Source organism: Aquila chrysaetos, chromosome 1 (genome assembly GCF_900496995.4).
Source record: "Aquila chrysaetos chrysaetos chromosome 1, bAquChr1.4, whole genome shotgun sequence".
In the NCBI taxonomy this organism is placed as follows: domain Eukaryota; kingdom Metazoa; phylum Chordata; class Aves; order Accipitriformes; family Accipitridae; genus Aquila; species Aquila chrysaetos.
Window position 1 is genome coordinate 55,723,105 of NC_044004.1, and position 26,575 is coordinate 55,749,679.

General features: G+C 42.3%; 1 protein-coding gene across 4 annotated transcripts; it reads left to right on the forward strand.

The window, feature by feature from the left end:
• Window positions 1–1,975: 1,975 nt before the first annotated feature.
• On the forward strand, window positions 1,976–26,476 carry DAPP1 (dual adaptor of phosphotyrosine and 3-phosphoinositides 1). 4 transcript variants are annotated; one of them, XM_030026930.2, is made up of 9 exons: window positions 1,976–2,105; window positions 11,255–11,377; window positions 14,698–14,831; window positions 19,723–19,853; window positions 21,971–22,018; window positions 22,260–22,322; window positions 24,170–24,255; window positions 24,841–24,928; window positions 25,395–26,476. In XM_030026930.2, the coding sequence occupies exons 1-9, from the start codon at window positions 2,044–2,046 to the stop codon at window positions 25,443–25,445; spliced, it is 786 nt and encodes a 261-aa protein (XP_029882790.1). In that variant the 5' UTR covers window positions 1,976–2,043; the 3' UTR covers window positions 25,446–26,476. The 4 variants fall into 4 exon arrangements, with proteins under 4 accessions (XP_029882790.1, XP_029882792.1, XP_040981247.1 ...); XM_030026932.2 differs by lacking the exon at window positions 22,260–22,322; XM_041125317.1 differs by lacking the exon at window positions 11,255–11,377 and having other exon boundaries at window positions 1,977–2,105.
• Window positions 26,477–26,575: the final 99 nt, after the last annotated feature.

The window sequence follows — 26,575 nt, forward strand, 5'->3', positions numbered from 1 at the left end:
CTGTGCTGCATGAAAGTAAAATTTCTGCTTTTTTTTTTTTCCTGCCAACAAAGAGGAAATGTTGCACTCTCAGGTGCAGTGTAAGAGGAAGCATCTGCTCCCAGATGGGAACCCTCTGCTACCGCAACACAGGGGTGCACAAAACATGGTGGGGTACACAAGGGCTGGAAACCACCTTTGAGCCCACAATGCTGAACTTTTAAGATGATTTGTCATGTAATTAGAATTCACTAAAATTTAGTTGTGGCTTTTCATTGTTTGGAATTTACTTAATTTTTCTTTCTCTGCTTTTTCGTCTGTAACCCAGAAATTTTGATAACCGCTTTTCTGCCTCTTTCATGGGTTCAGCACTGCTGAAAACAAACAAAGCAGCTTTCAGAACAGGACAACAATAATAAATAAATCTATCCAGCAAATACAAGCAAACCGTGGAGACGTCAAAAGCACCTATTTAACCAAAGGTTGTGGATTTCAGGCTCAGGTTACCAAAGACAGTATCAGATCACAAGATTTCGCTGAGCAATAGAGGAAAGGGCAAACTCAGAAAGAGTAAAAAATTTTTTTTTCCCTAATTAAAAACCCTATTTTTTTCCTCATAAGGAAAAAAACCCCAGCTTATTTGCGAAATCTGTATCTACAACTGAATGTTTGGCTGCCAAGATAAACAGCCCAAGTACAGGAGCAGAGCACCTTGCTGCCAGGGAAAGCACAATTAGAAGCTCAAACAGCAGGACAGTCTGATGTGACATATGGAAACTCTGTGAAGCTTTTCCCATTCAGGAGGCTAAAAAAGCTCTTCCAAAACTGATTCCCCAAGAGCAGCAGGAGCAGCAGGCTTTTAATGAGCCTGTTCCAACTGACTCTCAGCTCCACACTGAGCGTGCTGTTCGTATGACTGCTTGTGAGGAAATAAGTAGCTGTTCTGGCCTCTTTAAATATCAGTTTTCTGGAAACAACTTATTTTCAGTACTGGATACCTGGTGAAAACTTCAGTGTGTGTGACTGGAAGAGAGCATTCTGCCACTTATTTCTTTTTTTACACCAGAGCCCTGTCTTTTTGTCAAAGAAGTTTAGCAAAGAATTTGCCGGACCTGTAATAACTACTGCCCGTGAAGTATTGGGGAATACAAATAACCTCTAGTATGCAGCAAATCGTTGTTGAAACGTTTGGAAGGATGGGCACCGGACAACGCTCAGAAATTTCTCATCCACAGAGCTCAGTCCTCCGACACATCTTCATTCCCTGTTTGGTAGTACCTTTTCAGCAAGCTTTTACGTTGCGTTCCTCTGACTCTTTCCGAGAGACAGTACGGCCTCTTCCAAGTCAGCCCGGAGCGGGATGACGGTCGCCCCAGAAACCGCTCGGTCAGGGTGCCAGGTGCCGGGGCGAGGCAGGCCCCGGGTGGGCCGGCAGCGTCCCGCTCCCGGGGCGAGCCCTCCCCAGCGGCACTGCCGCGCCCGCAGAGCTGCGCTCCGAGGGGCAAGCTACGAACCCACGGCACTCTCCGGGCTGGGTGGGTGCGGTGTCGGACACTACAGAACAAATACAGATTTCGCCCTGATCCAGAAACCTCCAGAGGGTTTCCTCACCGAGTACTTGGGCGGACACGGAAAAGGTGAGGGGCATCCGTTGCAAGAGAAAAACGAACGTACGTGAAACGCTTCAGAATATGAACTTCTGGGATGTGCAGATTAAAGCAACTGGAAATACGAATTATCCTGGGAATAAAATAAAGTATTTCCAGCATGGGAGAGACATGGCGCACGCCGGGCACCAACGGCTACCCAGGGGGCTCCGGCCGGCCCTGCTGAGGGGCCAAGCCCCGGTGACGGGGCCAGCGGGCCCCCGAAAAGCCCCGGGGCGGTGTCGCTTCCCCGCCGTCGGGGCCGGGGCGGGACTCCCCGCGACGGGGCACTCCGCGGCGGCGAGGCGGAACGAACGGCGGCCGCCGCGGGAGGTGCCGCCCCGGGAGGTGCCGCCGCCGCCTTTCCTCAGCGGCCCGCGGAGGCGGCCGCGGGCAGCCGTCGTCCCCCGGCGGGACGATGACCCAGCGCCGGGAGCCGCGTCCCGCCGCACCGCTGGACGACGAGCTGGAGGCGCTCGGGTAAGCGGCGCTCGGGGCGGCGCCGGCTGAGGGGCGCGGGGGTCCCCGCGCGAAATGGCGGCCCTCGGGTGGTGCCGGGCCACCCGACGGGAGCTGGCAGGGTGGGAGCTGCTGGTTCTTGCTGCTGCACGTGGTAATGAAGCGAGCAATAAGGTAAAGCGGAGTTTGTTTTAACGAGCCCGCCGAAGGGCTCCGTGCGTGGCGTGCAGCCCCTCGGAGAAGTCCAGCGCCTCGTCTCTCTGGCGGGTTTGAGAGGCCGGCAGGCTCCCGTGTACAGGGGTGCTGGCGTGCCGCAGGTGAGTGGGAGAAATAAATAATAGTTAGAAAAACTAGAGCGCAGGCAAGCCTTTCAAATATAGCAGGGAGTTAGAGGCAGGCAGGTGGCAACAGCTTCCCTCAGAGAAGCTCTGCGGCGTTGAAACCTCCTCCGTCGGGAAGAGTCCCGGTTGCGCCCTGTCACTTACCGGCACCTCAGGGGAGCACCAAGCCCAGAGCTTGTCCTCAGAGCTGCCTGTCCTCCCTGGCTGCAGAGCTGCACCGTCCCTTTGGCCATCTCCTCGTAGCTTGGCCTGGGCCCTGGCCCAGAGGGCTGCAATCCCAGCCGCCATGCTGGCCGCTCCTTGCCGGGCCCTGGGAGGCAGCAGGCTTCCCCAGGGCTCCTCGGGCTTCGGGAGCGAGAGCAGTGGACAGTTTGCAGCCATTAGGAGGACGTCGCCCTCACTCAAAAGCAAAACAAACCCAAGGAGCAAAAAGGAAAGCCAAAGGTTGCAACAGACTTCGCTCCCTGTTCAGTGTGACTCACCCATTTTGTCTGTCAGTTAGTTTTGCGTTTTGCGGGAGGAAGGCTTGGGTTACTTTTTCCACAGGCAGCATTGCTGTGGGTGAGAAGAAACGCGGGCTGGAGGAGCAGCACAGGTGGGCACAGAGAGGCCAGGGTGGGAAAGGTCAGTGGCAGCAAAGCGAGGGGGGGACAAAGCAGAAGAAAGGCCAGTGAAGATACTGAAAAAGCAAAAAGGCTCTGATGTCACTTCTGCATTCAAAAATAATAGATGAAAAAAGTAGGTTTTTTGCTTCCTGGGTACTTAGGGATAAGCACCAAATCATGAGGGGTTTTTTGCGATTAATTCACTTAGTGAAGAAATTGGAGGGTAGCAAAGAGACTTGGAATTCGTATCTCCACACTGCTGATATTTTCCCATGTTAATTAAGTGCCTGTTACTGAAGCATCTAACAAATGTGAAGTGAAGTCACTTTGTAATGGTACCCACAGTGGCCATTATATACTTTTCCTTTGCATCTGTAAGATTATGCTCATCCTAAAAACGTATCTATGGGGGGGGGGGCAGGGTGAGAAGAAAGAAGAAAAAAAAAAGAAAAAGAGTTGCAGCTGCTGTGGGAAGCATGATTCCCAATTGCCAGACTTTTAATCATTTAGACTATATGGCCTGAGTTGATTTATGCCAGTAACCTGTGCTTATAAACAGCCTCGCTGATTGGCAAGGAGTTAGTCCTCACAGATGATCTTGAAGGACTGCAGCTTGATGTGGTACCAGTGAGAAGGAAAGACTACAAATGAGAAGGCTTCAAATACTCATTTTTAAAGCTGTAGCTTCTTTATTTTATTTCCACTTCAATGGAAAACCTAAACTTTTCACCCTACCACAAAATACTAAAGCATCTCCTTCAGGGCAGTGAGTTGAGTTAAATGCGGTAAAGGTGAATAAGCAATGCCAAGCAAAGATTCCCTTCAAATCATTAAACAAAGCCCTTTTTCCAGCTAGTACTAAAGCCACCTTTTTTTGCTTTTTTTTCTGAAGCAGAAAAAGAAGTCCTTACACACCAAACGTTCTGGTAGCATAGTCTAAAAGATACCTTAAAGTCAATACTTTTTCACCTGTGAGAAGAGTGTGTGTCACTCTCCAGACCATAACATTAAATTCTCAGCCACTGCAGTGGTTTTTTACGCTAAACTTAGTCCCTGGTGCTATCACAGTGCCGAGTTCCCCTTAGACCCAACATATTATCTAGCACAACTGAGACCTGATTCTGGTGAGGAGTATATGTCATTGCCATAGTAAAGACCAGCAGAGACAAGGGTCATTCAGATGAGGAGCAGCTCATTTGATACTCACATACCTTTGGAGGAGGGGAATTTGAAGCAGGTTATTTTAGAGCTTCTGCTTTACTGTGAAAAAATCAAAGTTGTTAAAAGTTTGAAGAAGTGTGTAATGGGAAAAATTTTTTCTTTACTTTTAAGAGAAAGGAGATTGGGTACCAGGATATCCTCATAGTTTACTGGCTCAACTGGTCATCAGAGTGGAAAGTTGACAGCAATGTAGATGGGTGTACAGCATAAAACCTGTCTAACTCTCTGCTAGTTTTGGAGGACCTGGTATTTGCTGGGCTGTTCTAGATTAATGCTCCTGTATTTACACTGAGAATATCAGAGCTGGTGAGAGCAAAGCAGGAGTGAGGGAGAAGAGGAAAAAAAAATAACATATACAAACCCCACCTTTATTTTACCCCTGCTCTAGAGGTATCCCCTATGTCACAAAAAAAAAAAAAGATCAAGAAATAAGATTTAAGAATCCCAATTATCATCAGGGACAGTCACAGTCTCTGAAAGATCTAGACATCTCTACAGCTGTTTATCAGATTGGATTGTTTTTCTCCAGAGGCTCAGTATTTGTAAAGATGAACTTTCTGACCTTTTACCTCACAACAAAAGAAAGCAAAAGTGATGGGTTTGGCCTTTTTTTTTTTTTTTTTTTGAACTACTTCATTCAGTCTAAGGTGGCTTATATTTATTTGGAGAGTTTGGGTGGTCAAACAAGAGTTCAAAGTGAAAATTCAGATCACCGTCAGCTTCATTCTCAATGTTTTATAGGTGGAACTAATGCCTAATGAAAAGGTAAATCAAAATTATAACATGTTGTTAAAAACAGGTTACCTCATTCATTAACTTCGTCCCTAAATCTACCAAAATATTTGAAAGGGAGCACTGAAGTTTGTCAAAAGAGGCATAACCATGTTGGCTTAAAGGGGAAGGAAATTGACATCGTGATTCTTCTTTGAAGGTCTCTTTGGCTATTTCTGGAGTCAACCCTTTTTCCAATTGGATTTATTGCTGTTATTGCTAAAAGCACAGCCTGCACACTGCAGTGTGAAACTCCTGTAGCTGATCATGTATAATGTGAGTTTGGGGAATTCCCCATTGCAGTTCACGTTATTTGCGCAAGAGATGAGAATGTGGAATATCTTGTCATCCGAGTAATTACAGGCTGGTCTGGTAACACAGCTTCTGTCCCAACATAGCATAGCTTTGGTGACATTGTCTTTTGGAGGTGAAAGGAATGGGACAAGAGGAAACAAGTTTTTGTAACCTTTTTCCTTTTGCAGTCCAAGCGCTCTTTGTCATTCCTTGCAGCACAGCTTTTATGTTCCTCCAGCTCCAGGTTTGACAATACCACGACCGATGGTATTTGGTAAGACTGAACGATACGCTGCATGCTTAGTTTTAGTAAGAGAAGAGAAATTAGATCACAGGCCTAGATCAGATGATAAAATTGGAGAATTGAGGAACTCTCATGACTGGGACAGGGCAAACGGTCATAAGAATCTTTTTACTTCATCTATATTTCTAATGTAAACAAGGGTAAAATTACAACAGCTAGAAAGCGGGCAAAAGAAATCGGTAAAAATCAGAACAAAGCCAGTTGAGAGAAGGGGGTGAGAAAATGGAAGTGAAAAGCAGAAGCTGAACTAGTGAAAGCCTGCAGTTAGAAGACATGAACTTTAAGGCTGGATACACTGATGTTACTTCGCCATATTTCTATTTTTAAATTATTTTTTCTATGAAATGACAGCCTTGTATTCCAAAAAAGTACTTTATATAGGTGTGTGATTAAGTGCTTCAGTGTGACACATTGAAAGGATGTCTAATGAATACCAATTTTGGTTGTAGGCCACCTATAACTTCTATCTTAGCATTCTCATCCTTTTGTAGGTTCTCTAGAGCTCTGTCAACTCATGTGCCAAAAAACCCCCACAACAAACCTTGACAGATCTGATCTGAAATTCAGCATGCAGAGAATAAAGAACTAGTGGGGCTATTTTGTAGAGTCATTTTTTGAGTACAGGCACGTGAAGAGCATTGCGTCCAGCCAAAGGAGATAAGTCAGTGCTTTCCCGCTCACTCCATCAAGCAGTACAGTGTACTACTCCTTTAAGAATGGGAATACATCTTTGAGGCTAGTCTATAGTTTCAAAGTGTAAGAAAATTCAATTCATTGTGGTAGAATATATTTTTTTAATATGAAAAAAAAGTGCGAAACCTGCCAACATCTACCACCACAAAAAAACCCAACCTCAGGGTAAATAACTGCTCTGAGTAATATTGAAGTCCTACTGAGAGCACATCTGGACCATCTCTCCCTAATGTGGATCTCTGTTCCCTTTCAGAGGTGGACGAGAGATGAATTAGATTTGCTGCGTTTCTGCTGGGCTGCTGCAGCTCCGGCAGCTGAGGTCCTTTCCATGGGGACAGTCATGCACCAGGGAGCACAAGCAGTATTGCACCTTCTGCAGTAGGGGAGGGAGCTTCTGGGAAGGGAGCAGAGAGATCCCCCAGCTGAATACTGAGAATCTCCTTGCTGCTTCAGAGAAGGAACTTTGAATTGCCTCTTTACAAAAGCAAGCCAGGCATGCACACAGTTTCTAACTCTGTCCAGGCTATAACTATCTAAGAACATAATCTTATAAAGACACAAAAAATAAGCGTGACCTCTGCCTACTGCATTTATCTGATAGCTGGCTGTACCTCAGAGTTATCACTCCAGACACTAAAAACAAATGGCAGAACTTCTAGCTGTGCTCTCTTCTGGCGATAGCTATCTTTCATTTTTATGAGGAAGAAAAGCGAGTGTTTCTACTGGGTGTTACACAGTTTGCATGTAGAAATGGTTGAGAAGAGAATTATCCAAGTCACTCAACGTTGATCCCTGGGTTAACCATGGATGTTTGTGTTCTTTGTGTATTCCGGTATTGTTAAAAAGTTCATCCACCTGATGCCAGCTACAGGTTTATTCACCAGCCTCTATTTACACAGGTAGAAATGTTTTGCAAAATATCCATATGGTTTCTTTGTCAACAGCATTATCAGAAATGACAGATGCCATACCTAAGGGCTGTCTGATCTTCAGGAGACATAGAAATGAAGTTTCATTAACATTTTTCTTTGAAACGTCTTGGCTTGTTAAAGAAGAGAACAAATGAACATTTTGAGGATGATGTTCTTACCTGAAGAGGGAGTTTCCCACCCCAAACATTGCTGTAACATATTCCTAATCATCACCACTGTGTAGGGAGGTCTAGTCGCTGCATTAACCACATGGAGATCTTAATGAAAGAAGATATTTTAACATGAGTGTGTCCTGTTCTGGAGTTGTGATGATTAGCATAGCTGCAGTGGTACGGCTGGCCAGCGTAGATGTGGCTTGTACTGTGGTAGTCACCAGCTTACCCCATGGGGGAACCCCACTGGTGACTGGGTGGGCAGATCCTTAGGGCAAGGCTGTGTGCTCTGATGAGTTTTGGTTCTCTGGGGCACTGTGTGTCTCATTTCTTTCTCCTCCTTCTCTTAACAGCAATGTCAGTAAAGGCGTTCCTATGCTGTCACGGATGCAATCTCATCTAAAGAGTAGGCTGATTTCTGAAAATGCTTTATTTTCCAAAAAGAAACAAAACAAAGGTAATCTCACTAGGGCTGCATGCCCATCTTACGACGTGTTTTCATGGGCCCAGCAGACTCTTCCACTCCAAAGAACAGAACGAATAGCATGGTCCTTCAGCAACACAAGCTGACAACGCAAACATGCTTACAAGTATGGGATAAAGAGATTTAATGTAGTTTAGGACAAAGTTAAAGTAACAAGAATGGATAAATGACAGCAATTATAAACTCTGAAACTGAGATCGCTGGTCAAATCAGCGATAAGGAACCCAAAAAAGGGGAGCATGCAGGATTTTTTATGGGAGAAATGAAATAATTAGAAAAGAAAAACCTCCCAGAAGTATGCATGCATGCATTGTGAGACAGGAGGGTGTGCAAGGCCAAGGGCACCCAGCCGAAGTGGCTCTGAAGCAGGAAAAGACTTTCCTCTATCTACTTGTGTTTCTTCAGAGCAATCTGAATCAGGAACCCCAGGCAATTTCTACACTACTGGTGATTTTCAGTCTGACAAGGGTCGAAGTACAGGGCATATTTCTGGATTTTTTTTGTAGTGAATACAAGGCTCCGTAAGTTGGGTCAAATAAAGATGACTTGGAAGGACCTTCAGAAACAGCCCAATATGCAAGATAAGCACCATGGTTCAAAATGAAAGAGTTAAGACAATTCAGCATTTTGAAGGACTTGCTAGGGGCTTCAAACAGATGGGTGTTTGTAGAGCCTTTTGATTTCCTTAATTTCTTATTTTAAGAAGGCAGGAAAGTAGATATACTGTATTATGTTTTCTATCAACAGTTTCCTCTCCCAGGTATCAATTGGAAGACAACCAAAACTTAAGCTAAAGGTAACTGCCCTTTAGTGTCTTGCTGAATGAGCCATGTCTCCCACCTTGATTTACCCACAGATTTCATAGAACTGCCTAAAAGATTTTTTCTAAACAAGATAAATAGAAGGATTGCCCCCTGACAAATGCTTAAATTCAAGTGAAGTGTATCCAGTAGCGTCTAACCACAGGGCTGTTTGGGTTTCTTTTTAGTCCTGTTTACCTGTATTTGTGTCATCAGGCAGGCTTGACTGGGAGAGCAGACTATTTGCACGGGAGCATATTTATTTACCTTCCTGGTGATCTGTGTGCAACTGCTAAATTTTCTACAGTATTTTTAAATTTTACCTGTGTTCATGCAATTGGAACAAATTTTGAGTGACCATTTTCACAGTGGAATATTGAAGTAACCAACCTGACAGTTGTTACTGATTGAACCATCTGTGGCAGTCAAGAGGAGAAAAGACATAACTATGTATAACACAGTCATTTTGGCTCTAAGATCTGTATTATTGTCTCACATCCACTTCTACTTTTTAAGCTGAGCAAGAGGAACACGGTAACATTTGAGGGATTTTTGTCTGAGTCAGCATATTTAGACAAGAAGAATGGTGCAGCCTTGTCAGCAAAGATTTAAAATTGCACTTTAAACCAACATTATTTTCCCAATTAAGTGGGTGGGGTTTTGTTGTTGGGTTTTTTGGGGGGTTTTTTTTGGCATAGTGGTAAAATTTCATTAGTCACTGGCCTTCTATTTGTAAAGAGAGAGTAGATTTAAAACATTTTTTAAACTTACGTGGCTTCTATTTTAAATTCTTAGTACAAGGCTTTTTGGAAATAAGGTAACAGTGCACTTATGAGCAACCACAAACTGAATATGCCTTCTTATGAAAATGGATACTTACAGATTTTCTCAGTGTATGTTTCTTTTGCACAGAAGTGAGAGAAATAGTGCTACGAAATTCCACCCAAAACACAGTGTTGTCTTCTCAGCTGTAGGTCCAGCCAAGTATGCATGCTGATACGATCCTCATCACATAAGGACAGATCTGACCTTTGACTGTTACTTACTTGGGCAGTTAATCCCAAAGCAGATTTTGGCTAACAGGTGTTTCAGAGGATGGCACTTTGATCTTTAAATATTCATTATTTTATTCTACTGTGTAGATAGTCCACAGAGCACGTTCTAGAGCCAAAGCAGCAATACCCTGCCTGTATTGAGTTTCAAATGGATCTTGTCTTCCACAGGGTTAACAGTCTGGAGTCTCTTATAAAGTAATTTATCAGCCAGCTGGCCTTTCAAATAGGCAGCCGTCTAAATTCAGAGTTAAAACTTTGTGTGAGATGCCAAGTTTAGTGGCAACTTGAAGTGAACAGATAAGGAGAACGAGTATACAGTTACACCTCGTTTCAGTTTGAAGACTGCCATGATATAAATGCTGGAACATGCTGTGATCACACTTCTGCTTTCAGTCAAACTGTGTTTCTCTGGCTGAAACAGTAATAGACTTTGACCCCAATATTACAGGCACACACAGTTTAAAGGAAGGAGAAGTAGACTTGGCACCACTCCGCATAAAGAAAACGGGAGAAACTTGCTCCCTGTAGAGCTGGGTGCAGTATCCCTACCTCCTTCTGCACCAGAGGTTCTGCTGTGTGTATATAACTATCCTTAATATCTGCACACAGCATCTCTTACAGGATTGGCACTCTAGCCTTTTTTAGCTGTGGCTCTTTTTTGTGTTCAGTCTCAGGATCATTTCTAATGAGATCCTTTTCTGTTGAAAGATCAGGTGTTTCTATTGTGAATCATTCTGGATGGAAACGAAGCCGTAAACATTTCATGATCTTCCTTGCAGGATTTGTTTATGTGGATTCCTTGTGGAATTCTTCATGTAAAAAAATTAATGAATGAAGTTAGTTTTAACTGAAGTTAAATGAAGCAGGCATTTAGATGTTTTCCTGCATTGCTCAGACCACATATGGCCGAGCAGCAACAATGGTGAGATTTCCTAAATTTTCACTTCAAATTCTGTCAGTTAATTTCGGTCCCTTCCTCTGTTCCTTCTTCCAAAAAGGTTATGCTTCAAATGAAAATTTTAAGCTTAGGCAGATGTGTTTAATTGCAGATCTTAGCAGTGCAGGTGAACTGAGTTATGGGAAATACAGAGTCTGGGAGGAGTTTGGGGCCTGTTTGCCCCAAAAGAGGAAGTGTACCAAAGCATCAGGAAGTACAGATTCTGAAAATAGACAAAGGATCCCGCATACCCCCCAAAATTGCTTTCCCCTTACCAGCATAGATCCGGGTAATTTGTTGCTCATGCAAGTAGAATTTGCAGGGTTTTTTAGATTCAGCAAACTGTCAGCTGTTTGTACACAACTTTGTAGTTAACAACAAATAGTTTTCTGAGCATGTCGAAAGGAGGCTGCTGAAAGGGGCACACTTCTGTGTAACCCGTGCGTGCCTGTGAGAAGGATGGTAACTCAAAATTGTAGCAGTGTTGGTTGCCTTCCTCTTTCTCTAACTGGGCTCCATAATGCAGCAGGTGTCAGTTAATTGCTGCGTGAATGATGCTTTAACCCCTTGTGTCTTCCCAGGTGGTATCATGATAATCTTACCCGGCATGCAGCAGAAGCACTGCTGCTTTCCAATGGGCAGGATGGAAGCTATCTCTTGAGGAAGAGTAATGAAAGGGAAGATTTGTACTCCCTGTCTGTAAGGTAGAGTATGGACAGAAGTGAATTTATCTAATGCTGCACAGCTAGCAGTTTTAAAATCTTCACTTACTCCCATGTTTGTTTACATGTCTCACGCATTGAGATGACCTGCAGATTTTTTCCTAGGGCTCAAACTGTTTTAATACATATTGCTAATGGTGTAATCCTGCTGAATGATATTTTGTTAGAAGAAAAAAAAATATTTGGATTGGATTTGAAAATTGCTGTAATTTTTCCAAACTATGAATTAATCTTATTGGTAAAAAACATCATTCCATGGTTTGGCTGTAGACTTTCAGTCTGCATGATAAAAATCTGTATGGCAGTTACAAGAGTTTAAAAAACAGCTGGTGGGAGTAGAAAAGTTTTCTGATGAGGGTAGTAGTAAATATACCAGTTAATAGGCACTAACTTCACCAGTTTCTGGATCACTGTATAGGAACCATCATCTTTGAGGGACAATCTAGTGTTTAACTGTATGGTTTTACTCCTCCATTCTGGGCTAAGACTCAGTCTTAGCCAGTAATGCGTAACTGATTTGAACAGTATTTCACAAGTGACAGATGTCAGGCCCTTGAAGTCATCAGAATGACAGCAATTTTACATCAGTTCAGGGGACAGCCCATACAGAGCACCGGTAGCCTGGCCTGGGTACTTCACTACTGAATCACTTTTAAAGGCTCTTCACTCTCCCAAGAAGCAGAGAAGCTACAATATTTCAGAGAGGCAACATGAAAGTCATATGCATTAGACAGACAAGGTAGTCCCTGCATGTCAGCTGAGTGGAGGTAACCAACCCTAAATATGTTCTTAGCCTTTAGCAACTGTATGATATATTAAGCCTCTACAGTGAAATTTTAAGCTAGTGCATTCAAGCTCATTTCTGCCTCAAACTAAGCCTCTGAACAATTAGTCACCACAGCTCAGCTGAATTCCAGTAACTTTTTAAGTTAAAGTCACTTTGATCAGTATAATGATGCTAGTTATTCACAACCCTAATAGATAGGAACACAGCATATGCCCTTGAAATTGTGACTTTCTGCATATTCAGTACCAGGAGCTGTTACAATTTGGAAGTGTAGTCACTTGGAAACTGAGGAGAGTGCAATTTGTACATACCCTATTCCCCAGAGGTATAAAAGGCAAATACAAATTGCTTCACTTATCTCTGACAGAAGACCCAGGAGCAAGTGTGCCTATACATACACTGCTGAAATCATTACCACTATAGACAGCCATTTATACAAGGAGCTTGGGTGGGTGCCCGACAGATCTGAAGGTGATGTTGCAAAATGAGTATTTGGAGTAGCAATGACTAATTGAGTGCGAGTCCTGGGAAAAAGAATAGTAGCATTTATAAGTAATAGCTTTCCTTAAAAAAAAAAAAAAAAAGTAATTTTAAATGAATCATTGTCTTGCTGATTAATATTTTTTTACTTTAAAATGTAACTAAACATTATTTGAGGTAATCTACCTCAGACAATTTTTAAAAAACATATCTTGATGCTAGTTTTAAAGGGCACTCATGAAACAACTTACTGTAATAAAATAAAATTCAATTAGCTGTTCTTTTAATAAGAAACACAAGCTAAAGTGTTAGTTAATGAAAATAAATTTGCTGCCTTAACAAATTCTAGCCTTAGAAGACCTAGAGAAGTTTACTTCAGGTCAATTCCCATCTCTTGTTCAGCTCTCCATGTAGGAACAAGAGTTACATACTGCATTTCCATATGAACTGAATATCCCAATCTGGAGTTTGATCTTTTATTCTGTTACATTAGTTTTTTGGTGGTACAGCTCCCCTGAAATACTGATTTTGATTTTAAAATGTTTTAATATTTTTCTAATGTTTGTTTAACTCTTAAGTTTTCCTTTCCTTTTTTTTTTTTTTTACTAATATTAAAACTTAATTTTAGAATAAGTAATTCAATTTTGTTCTCATACATTTTTATAGAAAGGATAATTTTAGCAATTCTAGCTATCTTTTTATTTCTCTCCTAAAATGTCTTCTATAGCTTTTACTTTACTTTCTGCTTCTGCCTCACAAGGAACTTCAGTCATTATTATAGTTTGTTTTAAAAGGAAACAAGGCGCAGACATTCCTTGACGTTTTTATTGACGGCTCTAAGAAGAGAGATCACACATTGCCTGAAATCCCTTCCCCCAGTAAATTAGCCAACTTTAAAAAGGAACTAGGAAATAGAGTAGAAGTTGCTCTAATTGCAACATTGTATTTCTTGTGAAATTAATGAAAAGATGAAAACCCTGTCATTGCAGTGGAGTCACAGCAGCTATTTGCTGTTGTAGGGCATCTGCACTTGGCTTGCACGCATTGTGTCTCAGCTGACTGTAGCGCAAAACATGCAGGATGTCAATAGAGGCACGTTGTACAGTATCACGAGTACTGTTCAAAGATAAATATTTGTTTAAATACCTGTTTGAAATTAAAATCTCCTGTGGAAGTGGCAATAAACAATGGAAAAGACACTATAAATCCCTTTCTTCACCATATTTTCAGTATATTTGCTACACACATTTTTCCTGAGACAAAGTTTTCTCTGGACTATTTTGGGTGCTAGTAACATAAACAGAAGTAACTTTTTCACAGGAGAGATACTTGCACTAAATGCTTCACTGACTTCTGAAGTCAGAATAATTGCCTGTCCAGGAAGTGAGGCCTTGCACACTTGTCTAAATATCAACAGCTTTCATAAACAAGTGCTGTAACTTCCCTGACAAAGGACCCTGGTTCATATTTGACAGTGCCCACCATAGAGGAGCCGTTCGCCCGAGTACAGAGACAAAGCAGACAAATTTTAAAGCCTTAGGTATCTAAAGTTAGGTTATTAAATCCCTGTTTAGGTGCAAAAAAGGAGGCAGCCTATTTTTGAAGGAGAAATCGAAGACATCTTCAATGTGATTGGGATGTTACCTGAAAAGTAAGACATATACTGAGTAATACAGGTACACTACCAAGACTAAAGCCTAGTAAGTGAAGGGATATCATCCTGCTTAGACAGAAGGCTGGAAACCTCGTTTATAAGCCTTATAATGATTGCCGCAAGAATTAATTTAACTTGGCCTTTCTAGGCTTTCCTCATCTCATATCTGTAAAGCAGCAATTAGATTTTTCTTAATAAATCTGAGTCTCAGAAGTGTTGAGTATCAGTGAGGGACAGTAATGGCAGTACTACTGCTAGGACAGCGATTGTCAGGCTGTGATCTGGGCCAGATTTCCCGTAGTAGAAGCTGCTATTTAAGGGTCGTACATGCCAAATGCCTTTGGCATTTATGCCTTGACAAATTTTCCCTTTTCATTTTAGGGGAAAAGATTCAGTGAAACACTTCCACGTTGAACATACAGGAACTTCATTCAAGTTTGGATTTAATGAATTTTCTAGCTTGAAGGAATTAGTCATGCATTTTGCAAATCAGCCTTTAATTGGAAGTGAAACAGGTAAGAAGAGCCATATGTTTGTATGAACACATTTGTAGTCATGCTTCACACAGATCTGAGTAAAAGGAGCTTCCGATGTGTTATCAGGTAGATCTGCTGCTGCAGTGTTCCTCTTCAGAAATTCACATTTGTATTAGCCTCAAGTATCTAAGATGTTCCTTTTCAAAAACTCTTTCAAGTACTCTGAAGACAAACTACATGTGAGCTTACTGGGTTTTCGCTAACCAGGGCCATGAGATCCTTTTGATTTCTCAGAGAGAGAAGGAAGCGTTTCGAGATATGCATGTCCTGGGAGGAGCAGAACCTTCTCAAAAAGGGCAAAACCAAAGCAGGGTGTTTAGCGAGGAAATATTTGTTCATCTATGAAGTTGAAATCCTCCAATAAGAATAAATGGAAAAGGGACTTGAAATTGTTTAGCTCCTCTATTCTTCATCCAAGGAAGAAGTCTACAGTGATACATGTACCTCTTTCCTGTAGGAAATGTGCCCTGTATTACCTCTCCCTTTCTGTCTACAGTGGATCAGCCTGCTGATGCCATCTGCCAGCACAGTGATTTGTCTTGTTTATAAGAAAAAGAAAGAGAAAAAGCACAGGCTTCTTTAGCAGCCAACATGCTACCTGAATTAACAGTCAAAAGAATAAAGTTGATTCATACGAGCGAGTTGAATACCACCAGGCCAGAATCCCTGGAGAAACAGATGCAAACTGTCATGATAGTGCCAGTTTTAGGTTTAGCTTCAAATGCAAGAGTTGAAGGTGTATCAGTACAAGTTAGTGCCAAAAACTTCAGTATCCTGTACAGAAAGTGTATGCAAATAACTCAGAGTAGTACTAATTATATATGCAAGTGACCAGTTAAACAATAGTTAACACATGCAATAACTGTAATATGTCACACACTAAATACGCACCAATGCTCTTGTAACACAAGCATTAAATTCAAGGGTTGCTTTGCCATTTCCCCCCCCCCCCCAAGAAAAATGCAGCAGTACACTCAACATGGTACTTTTATCTTTCAAAGCATTCTCTTTTTAAGTTGTGGGTTTTTAAGTGTTGTCGTGGTTTAACCCCAGCCAGCAACTAAGCACCACGCAGCTGCTTACTCACTTCCCCCGCTCCGCCAGTGGCATGGGGGAGAGAATCGGAAGGAAAAAAGGTAAAACTCATGGGTTGAGATAAGAACAGTTTAATAGAACAGAAAGGAAGAACTATAAATGGTAATAATAACAATAATAAAATGACAATAATAATAAAAGGATTGGAATATACAAAACAAGTGATGCACAATGCAGTTGCTCACCACTCGCTGACCGATGCCCAGTTAGTTCCCAAGCAGCGATTCCGCCCCCCCCAGGCCAACTCCCCCCAGTTTATATACTGGGCATGACATCACATGGTATGGAATACCCCTTTGGCCAGTTTGGGTCAGCTGCCCTGGCTGTGTCCCCTCCCAACTTCTTGTGCCCCTCCAGCCTTCTTGCTGGCTGGGCACGAGAAGCTGAAAAATCCTTGACTTAGTCTAAACACTACTTAGCAACAACTGAAAACATCAGTGTGTTATCAACACTCTTCTCATACTGAATCCAAGACATAACACTATACGAGCTACTAGAAAGAAAATTAACTTTATCCCACCTGAAACCAGGACAGTGTTTCAAACACAGAGATCTTACATGTATCTTTTGTGCAGTAAGCTATTTTTCCTGTGAAATCAGATATGCACCCACAGGCCTGACGCTGTAAAGATTTCAGTTAATGTATAAAATGTATTTCCCCATTCCTTCACTGCATGTGTTACAGACATTAGTAATCAAGGCATTGGTGTTATGTGATCTCTGTGGACAGGATCAACACTGCTGAATGATGGGCTCACTTGTCACCTTAAAGCTCCCTAATTGAATTCTGCTGGCTCTGTGAAACCTCTTTAAGTTGGATGTGCTACAGAATAAGAAAAGCCATTTGAACATCAGATCAAGAAACCTTCCACCTTACCTTATCGTGGATAGCAGTAGAGAGGAAGAGACAGTTAGCACTCAGGCAATATTCCTTCAGATACAGGTGTCAAAGGTCTTCTGGGTGGTAACTGAATTATACCAAAAAGGGGGTAGGGGCTCATCAGAACCCACTCTAAGCCAAGTGTCAGCATGGCAGAATGACTGGCCCAACACAGGGTCACACAGCAGGTTGGCAGAAGGGTCAGCAACAAAGTCTGATTTCTTAGGCCATATTTCCTTTCAGTGAAAAGCAGCAAGTGACCTTTGGCTCAGGCATTAGTAGAAAGCAGTTGGACCAGTTTTTCTTATTAGTTGTTATACTTGCAAGCAATTTTCTATAGAAACACTGTGAGATCAGGAATGAGAGAGTGAAGGAAGATAGCATGATAGCATTTTTCATCTCCTCCTTGCTTATGGACAGGATTTTATAAGATGGAGACCCATGAGAGAGAACATGTAATGGTTTCCACTATCTTCCACTTAAGTTTTGTCTCAATGGAGCTAGTTTTGTGTGTGAAGAGGCACACCAGACTCTCTTTGATCAGTACTTAAACACACAGGCCTGTACCCCTGCAGACTGGTCTATGGAGTGCAGTGGTTCTTTTGTACTGGGAGACAGCTGCAGGTTTGTGCTTCAAGCCCAGAAAACCTTGTCTTACTACAGCTTCATTTGCCACTCCAAATTGCTACATGGACTCGCATCTATTTTTCTGCAGCGTAATGTGTACACTTCCTTCAGAACTACAGATAACTAAAGCGAAATGGGGGCTACTGTGTTCTGTGAGATGGCTAATTGAACAGGCAAGCTGAATCTATTCAGTAACAAGGTTAAAGTAATATACTATCATATTTCTATATTTCTGTCTATTCAAAGTGACAAGGTCAACATGTTATTCTTACCTGTTTGCTTTTTTAATCAGTTTTTACCTAAATTATTTTGAAAACACATTAAGTCATTACCCAGACAAAAAAGCCAGTTGCTTGAAGCTAACATTGCCAATGTGACTAATTTTCATTCTTCCTTAGAAATAGATATCACGCACAAACATGCAAGAAGAATCTTGCTACAGTGCAGCTTTTACTAGATCTTTTGTACAGTTACCAGATGATTCTGTACAAGTATCGTTTGTGGAGAAAAAAAACATGGAGAACTTACTAGAAAACAAACATTGTATAAAATGTTAAACTAGTCCTCCCAGTCTGCAACAGGGCTCTTTATACATGGTGTACAGATGATGGTAGTCTGATTCTATGCAACAGCTTAAAAGTAGTTTCTGTAGACTGGTGATGGACGAGTTCTCAATTTCATTTTAAATGATAAAACATTTTTTTCTGCAAGGCCAGAGAGAATTAAACTGATTTTGACTTTTCACCTATTGCATGTTGAATATATCACATTTGCATATACCCTCTGTGCCTGCAAACAGATTTCAGTTGGTTACTTCAAATACGATTTTTCCACTTCCCTTTGTAGCCCTTCCCATTACAAAATATACTTTCAACTTTATTTCAGTTTTAAATTACTCAATCACCTGTAGGTTTCAAGTCCAAGTTCTTACCAATTCTAGAATCCCTCCTGTTTTAGAGCTGACAATATCAGCATAAAATGCAAATGGAGCAGCATTTGGTATGCTGTGACATTATTTTTAAAGAATGAGATTAGATGGTGTAGCAGTTGCTATTTTAAGGAGGTTCTTCACTGTTGTGAATGGTGTAATAGCTTCACTATTGAGAATGGACCTTTTTGCAGAGAACATGTAATAAACATGACCTTATTTGCAGAACAAAGAATGGCTATAATCAAAATGTTACTAACTGGAAAGAGCTATGATAAAACAGTTAAAGGCGATGGTAATGTGGGGTTACCGTTAGGAAGTCTGTATCTGAAGTGCTGACAGATGAAGTGATTTACGCAGCAAGCAATGGCTTGTTGGCAAAACCAGGACGACTATTAAGACCTCGTATCTAGTTTAGCATCCTGCCTACCCACCCGCCCAGCCTCCTGTGCAGGAAGGGAATTTAACGTGTCAAGTGATTCCCTGCAAGCACTAGTAAGTTTAAAGGTTTTAAAACGGTGCCATATATTTAGTTTTCACAGTTGCATGTAAACAGGCGTGATAATGTCTGTAGTCACATCTTCATGAATGCAGTGAAAGTGTAGGTCACGTGTAGGTCAGCATTTCAGCTCTAACTATGAAATCTGTGTTTCAATTTGTTCTGTATTACCTAGTTACTCCCTGACTGGAAAGAAGGTTCAAGCAGGACAGGAGACACCTGCCTTAGAGGGTTGTCTGGCAGTCCTTTCTGTTGCCGTCTTGATTTTTTGCCACTTACCATGCACTGCAGAAGGGGTTTAATTCCCTACTGCTTAGGAGAAGTGAAGAGGGTTTTAACTCTTGTTTTCAGAGATGTAAGAATAAATTGACTCCCACTGTACAGGGAGGAAGGAATGGATTTAGGCAAGGTCCAGATGCCCAAGGTATTGAGGACTCTGAGCAACATGACAGAGCCAGGAAAGTGAGACTGGGCAAGTGAATCCAGCAGCAAGTGCTCCTCTGTAGTTTGCATGGGTGGATTTTTGTAGAAAATACCCTTCACAAAGTCTAAACTATTCAGATGATGCATATTAGAAGTATTTGTCTAGTTTTATCAGTATGGCAGAGTCATTTATAGCATCTGATTGTTTTCTCATGTGAGTGTGGCCTGAGTCCTGCCCCCTTCCAAGGAAAACCCCTTACAGGAAGTGTCGCAGAGATCTTGGGGAGGTTATTAGCTCTTAAACCTTTTTAATTTTAGGAAAAGGTAAAGTTAACCATTCCAGAAACAGGCTGCTACTGCCGTTTATTTTCTAAGACTGTCTTGCCAGATGACTTACTCCTGCTCTTTTTCTCTCCAGGAACCTTAATTGTATTGAAGCATCCCTACCCACGGGAAGTGGAGGAACCTTCCATTTATGAGTCCGTCCGAGTTCACACAGCGATGCAGACAGGAAGGACAGAAAGCGACCTTGTTCCAAATGCTCCCTCAGTAAGTTGTGTTCTGGTGGGAGGGATGCTTCTCCTGGCCTGAGTATAGTATGGTTGCTGGAGTGAGCTATGGAATAATGCCAGTAATTCATCCCTTTATGGGTTCATAAATACAGGAAGTCTTTGTCGACCAAGGCAAAAAAACCACAGACTTGCTAAGTACAGTCCTATGACAAATAAAGCTTTTTACAATTGTTGTCATTGAGACCTTCAGTGCTGTCACTGGGAAAGCACTGTCTGCAGCTGACCTAGGTGAGTCTGACCATCCAAACAAGGAATATATGAAACGTTTTCATTCTCCTGTTATCTTCCTTTTAGAATGCCATCTTAACAGTAACATTATCAGGAATTAAAAAAAAAACCAAACCAACAAAAAAACATACCACACAACAAACACAACACTTCTCACATCTTTCTGACAACACTCATCAGGCAGTACGCAACAATACTTATGTCAGGTTGCACTGTGAGCCCTTGTTTTGCCGAACATCCTTTCCAGCCAGTGGGAAGTCTCTCTCGGTCTCTCCCCCCGCCTTACAGGTGAGGGGAGGAATACACTAAATGGCAAAACCAAGTAACAGCTACAGGATTTACCGCATTTTCTCTCAGTCAGTGAATATTAGGATTAGATGACAGGAAACAGATAGTAGTCCTGACAGACATAAACTCATTACCACTTATTATTTTTGTAGTTGTCTTTGTTTGTTAGAATTACTTTGCCCAATTAGCAATATACAGCCTCCTTCCTAACTGGGGGGAAGGAAAGAGCATCTCTGACTAAGTCGGTTAAAAAATGACCTTTTGAAAAAAATATTCAAAAGTGTGCAAGACAGACAGGGACACATTTGGAAAAGGAAACGCCAAACTGAAGCGCATTACAACCAAGTTAGTAAGAGTATCTATATCCCGATAGGTACATTACTCAAAAGGGGTTTTTGGCATTTTCACACTTGGATTTTATTATTTTAGAATCACCTTGTCTTAAAGCAGGAAGACAGCTTGCTGTATTCTGACACAGACTTAAACCTGAAATAGAGCGATATGACAGAAGAGCCTCCACCCTTTCAGCCCTATGGAAATTTTGAGCACAGTAAAAAGCTGTGTCATATTAAAAGCTACTCCTTACTGGTGTGAGAAACAAGAGAACATCTTCATATCCTTTTGGGGCACCTGCCATGACATCTGTGACTCACTTGGACAGTAATTAGAGACTTTAAATCCCAAGTAACTCATATCTGAGACAGGTGGTTTCTCCAGAACAGTATTGCTCAGAACAGACAGGAAAGTATTTTAATTAGATACTACACTTTTTGAGAAAAAGAGGAAGAGTTACATTAATAGGGTTAATGAAGTTGATAAAAGAACCACTTCTGATGTGTCTCACAACCAAGCCTTTATGGCTGAGTTCCACTTAAACCTCCAAAGAAACTTGACTTCCACATACAACCAATAAAAAGGCAATATTTTTTCAAGAGCAAGTAGTAATTAACTTGGCAAGAATTTGTTTTTCAGAGGTCTGCAGTCTCGCAGCTAGGTCCCTACACAGAGTTTCAGTATCTGAGAAGTCATAAGGTCCCAGTGTCACTCATGGCAGCAGAGAAACAGTTCAAAAACCAATTTTTCAATAAGCACATTGAATGTAGCAGGTTTTTCCTCTCAAGCACATGGCTGTTTGAGAGAAGAGAATGCCCAAGTAAAACAGCACTTTTCCCCCTGTTTGCATTTCAAGAGGAATTTCTGTGGGTAATTCCACTGTCAGCTAAACCCCAGGTGCTTCTGGTTCCAACACATACTGAGGCAACCATCTAACTTTACTAAATAAACTGTAACTGCAACTATTTTGCTGCGTTTGGTTGAAAAGATGCAGGCCAGGAGGTTGCTGAGGGAGGTGCGGTCAAAGAGATTGCCTTTAGAGCCAGCACAGGTCCATGTTTACCCTAGTGGTGGATCTGGCCGTGTGAGGGGAGCATAGGAGCGAGGACAGGGCAAGTGGCCACGGGAAGTTTCCCCAGGAACAGGCTGCTCTTCCATCTTCTGGATGTAGGCAAAGAGGGTGATGTGGGAAACAGAAGCAGAGCTCAGTCTCTAACACTGATCCCTTTCCTTGTTACTTCACAGCTTGGTACAAAAGAAGGATATTTGATAAAACAAGGCAAAATAGTCAAGGTAAGGAAAACTCCTACTCCTTGCTTCCACTCTGCAGTCTTCCACAGAAGCTAGAGACAATGTGGAGCTGAAATAGCTCCACCTGCATTCCCCTGCAGAGAGAAACAATTTGTGTTGTGAGCAGCAACGAAGCACAACTGCAAACCAGAGCAAGTCAACAGCTTTAAAGTTTTTTTTTTTTCCTAAGAAGCATTACACTAAATTCTCACAAGACAATTACCATCCATTCTTGATCTTTCAGAATTGGAAGACAAGGTGGTTTACACTGCATAGGAATGAACTAAAGTATTTCAAAGACCAGACAGTAAGTAGCAAACACCAGTTCTGCTTTTTAAACCTCAACTGAGGCAGCTGCGGCCTCCTCATATCTCCGGCTTCTCGCATCTGTATCACAGCTTCCCAAGCTAGAGCTTCCCACACTGTCAGAGGGGTCAGACCTTTCAAATAAAGTCAGAGTTTTGCTGATGACTTCAACAAGAGAAAGTTAGTAAGTTTTACAGCTGGAAAACATTTACTGTACTCTGTCAGTCTTACCCACTAGGCAGAGTTGTTCACAGTGCATTTTTTGGTTGCTTTGTTCAGTGGATTTTAAATCACCAGCACAACATAGCTTTTATCAGTAGCTTTGACACACAACCTAACAGAGAGTGGTGCTGTTAAAATGTTTCTGCAAATATTAGTAGTATATTTTGCATTCCTTGATTGCATCCATTTATTTCAAGTGGTCACACAGTGTACATAGAAAACCATTAATTTAAAAATGTATTCCTTCCTAGCACTCTGACATAGATTAACCTGCTGCATCTGGGAAAAACAGTGTGTCCTTACAGTTGCTGTTCCATTTCTATCTTAAACTAAGTAAATTAAGAAATACCTCTAGTTTCTCCACCCTTACAATACTTCCACTTTGGGTTCCTTCATAAACACAGCCAAACTGTTTACCTCTGCCAAGCCCTATTTCAAGCATCTACCAGATTTGAACACAACAGAAGACACACTGCCCTTTCTCGCCAAACATCACCATTTATGAACAGTTATGTTTTTACAGGGCCTTCCATCAGTTTTCATTTCAGTGCAAGCCAACTTGAATTAAATTTCCAGTATAACATTTCAAAGGGCAGCACTCCAAACATTTGAGTAGCATTTGTGACTTACCAGGCGAGAAAGTGTCTTTGTCAGGAATATGGCCTCCTCCCGGGCAGCAGCTCCCATGTCTCCTGGCACTCCCGTTGTTGCTGTGGGTTGCAGATACCTACAGGTGAGCAACTTGCTACTGGCCCCCAGGGATGGCATTTGCTAGCATACCTCAGCACAAGTGGCTGTCTGCTAGTGTAGCATATAACTAACAGCCACTGAGCCAGAGGAAAATGTAAGGAAGGGTTAGAAAGCAAGATACCTCCATACTCCTGATGAAGGACAATGGGAACAGCTAAGGGCATTTGGGCAGGGAGCAAGCCATTCTACTTCAGCAGCCTCTTCTGAGGTGCTCAACAGTGTGAGGCTGAAACAAATCAAAGAACTCCCACACCTAGAGGGAATGAAACTCTTAAGGGAGACGGGTTGCAGTTATACACAGTCTATGTCCCTGCACCTGGCCACTCCTGGGCCTGTCCCAAGAAACTTAGATGTGCACACACTGCTGGTGCAGCCAGACTCATCACTTCTGCCACAAGCACTACTTTAGCTTTGCTTCTGCATGTCTCCCTACCCAGCTTCATCCTTTTAAAGCACTTAGGAATTAATTAAATCTCCAACAGCTGGCTAGGCCTGATAAGACCTGTAACTATCCCCTTGTGTTGGTAAACCTTAGCTGGAAGTGGTACTGGATTTTCTGCTGTATTTGTTATATTATAATGCATCAACCAAGCCCTGAGCAGTCTGCATCTAGCTCAAACTTTCCTGCAGTAGAGATCTCCTCTGTTGTTTGTCTAGATCTGAACTGTCCTGGTTTTTTTTATATTTAGCTCAATTCATGTCATGTTAGCACTGATGTTATCTCCGCTAGTTTGGGTTTATGGTGTTACAGCTGTTGTACCTATGTCTGGAAAGACCGGGTGTGCCTGTAAAGGTCTAAATGCACTGAAAATGAACCAAGCTAGCCTTATTTTCTGTTTTCATGTGTTTCCATTTTAAAACCATTTTATTTTCAAGGCCACAGAACCAATTCGGGCACTTGACTTAACTGAATGCTCAGCTGTGCAATTTGACTATTCCCAGGAGAGAGTCAACTGTTTCTGGTAAGTTGCTGTGCTTTCTCTATCTTGCTGGGAAGGTCAAAACAGCCAGGGAATTTTGAAATGTAACCACTGGGTACTTCTGAAAGCTCCCTTGCCAGTAGCAACCCTGCTGTTCCTCTAACTCACAAGTCTGTTTCTGTCAGCCAGCCTCTGTCAGTCCTGCATGGCTTTGCCAGGTTACTGCTGGCAAAAGGTTTTTTTCTTGACGAGGAGGAAAGGTGTAGGCTTATGTGTAGTGGGCATTTCTTCTCCTAATTCTGTAAGCATATATAATCATCACCTAGACCAATGGACCTTAGGTATAGTCCAGTTCCCAGTTGAGACATTGCTACGGGTCACACAGTAACTACTTCTGTGCCCAAATGTGGGTCTTCTGTCCCTGTGGGCCTGGGGCAGTGTCTCCCCAAGCTGTAAATGGTTGTTCTTGGCTAACCTCCCTCCTGGTGACTGAACGGGAGTATGGCCTCCCCGCCCTGCTCTGCTTTGTCTAAATAACTGTTGGTGCAGGCCAGCTGGGTTCAGTTTTAGGAAGAACTACCAGTTGTTCTAGCAATTTAAGAAATAGGTTTAATTTTTTACTTACAGTTTAGTGTTCCCACTAAGGACGTACTACCTGTGTGCGAAAACTGGAATAGAAGCTGATGAGTGGATTAAAATACTGCGATGGAAACTGGTAAGATGATATGCAGTGTTATGTGGCAGTACGCCTCAGGCAGCAGTACCCGTGGTACCGCCATCATAAACCCCCCGCTATTGTAGTGCCCAAGTGCTACAGTTCTCAGTATCTGCCAGAAGGGAGTACTTGTTCTGGCTTCCAGCCCAACTAGACCAGAAAATGTAGTTTTTGCATAATGTATACACCTGCAAACCCACTTCAGCATTTTCAGGATGCACTTTTAACAGACATACGCATTAGGAAGAAGAAATTCCTTCCATCTTTAAGGATGTCATTGTGTAGATGGTAAACCATATGGAGCATCAGCACAGACCACATGTGTTGGGTCAAGAAGGAAGCAATGAGAAGACAATGTAAAGGCTTGAAAGCATTACTTCCTTAAATACCAGTATTTGGGTTGGTCATACTCACCCACATCCACATGCATGCAGACAAACAGTAATGGATTGTCTTTCTGTTCTAGTCACAAATACGGAAGCAAGTGGACCAGCGTAATGCCGCCCTCAGTTCCTAGCTGCACCTCCGGTACTTCTGCTCCATTGGCAGGAATTGCCCCTTCGCCAAGGGGAAGGTATCGCTCACAAGAGGACGGTTTCACGTGTCTCCATTACTCACAGCGGGCACGCGTGTGCCCGTATACCTGCACGCAGACGCTTGCATCCAGCTCTGCACACAAAGGATTCGTACAGCTGAGTGCTCTCGGGCTGTTGAGTCACGTGTGGAGACGGTTGCAAAATCAGAGTGTTGGTTTGATGTGCACAGTGTATGCCTGTAATGCACTTAATTCAAACACCTGTTAACTAATCCCAGGAGCAGTCACTGTTTAAAACTTTTGTGGTTATTCAGAGCACTCTCCGTAATTTATTGCAAGCTCCATCACAGCTAGCCATAGCAGCATATTCTGTAACCTTGAGCCTGTTATTGAAAACCAGTCCTTTCTGGAAACATTAAATATTTCTTTTGTATTATCTATCTGTTTAGGCTCTAAACCAAAAGAAAAATGACAGAGGTTAATTATATTTTTGTAAATAGTATCCGTATTGCAATCCAGAGAATATTTCAAGGCCCTTTTCAAGGTGATGGATGAGTAACACTTAGTTCTGGTCAAATATGTTTTTGTTTGGTTTAGATTTATACCGCAGGGATGGCTACAAGTGAATGTTTGTTTCCAACAGCAGCTATAGGCATTGCTGAGCAGCATCGTGCAAGCACGCTTGTTTACAAACTATGATTATGAGAAACGGGCAGCCGGTTCCCAGCGCGCCTATGATGGAGCTGCCGCGGGACCCTAAGGATGGGTGACAGGGCTCTGCAGAAAGCTTTGCTTTGTGGCAGCCACCAGCATTGTTAGTAGCATTACGAGTTGGGCCCCTTACGGTCCCCCTTGAAATCCCCTTGGGCTGGATTTTGTATTCTTTCCTCATGCAGAGAACTCAAAACGAGGTTTTGGCCAGAACTATGTTTAGAATTAAGCACACAAAAAAGCACCATGTACACTAAAAATACGAATTTAAAAGAACACATCTTCTACGTAACCGAATATAAATTTCCATCTGTATTTTGGAAGACTCACGCAGATGTAAGAGCCTTGTGGCTCGCTGCAGAGTTGAGAAGTGGAAGCCCAGTACTTTGGTGCTGTAGTCA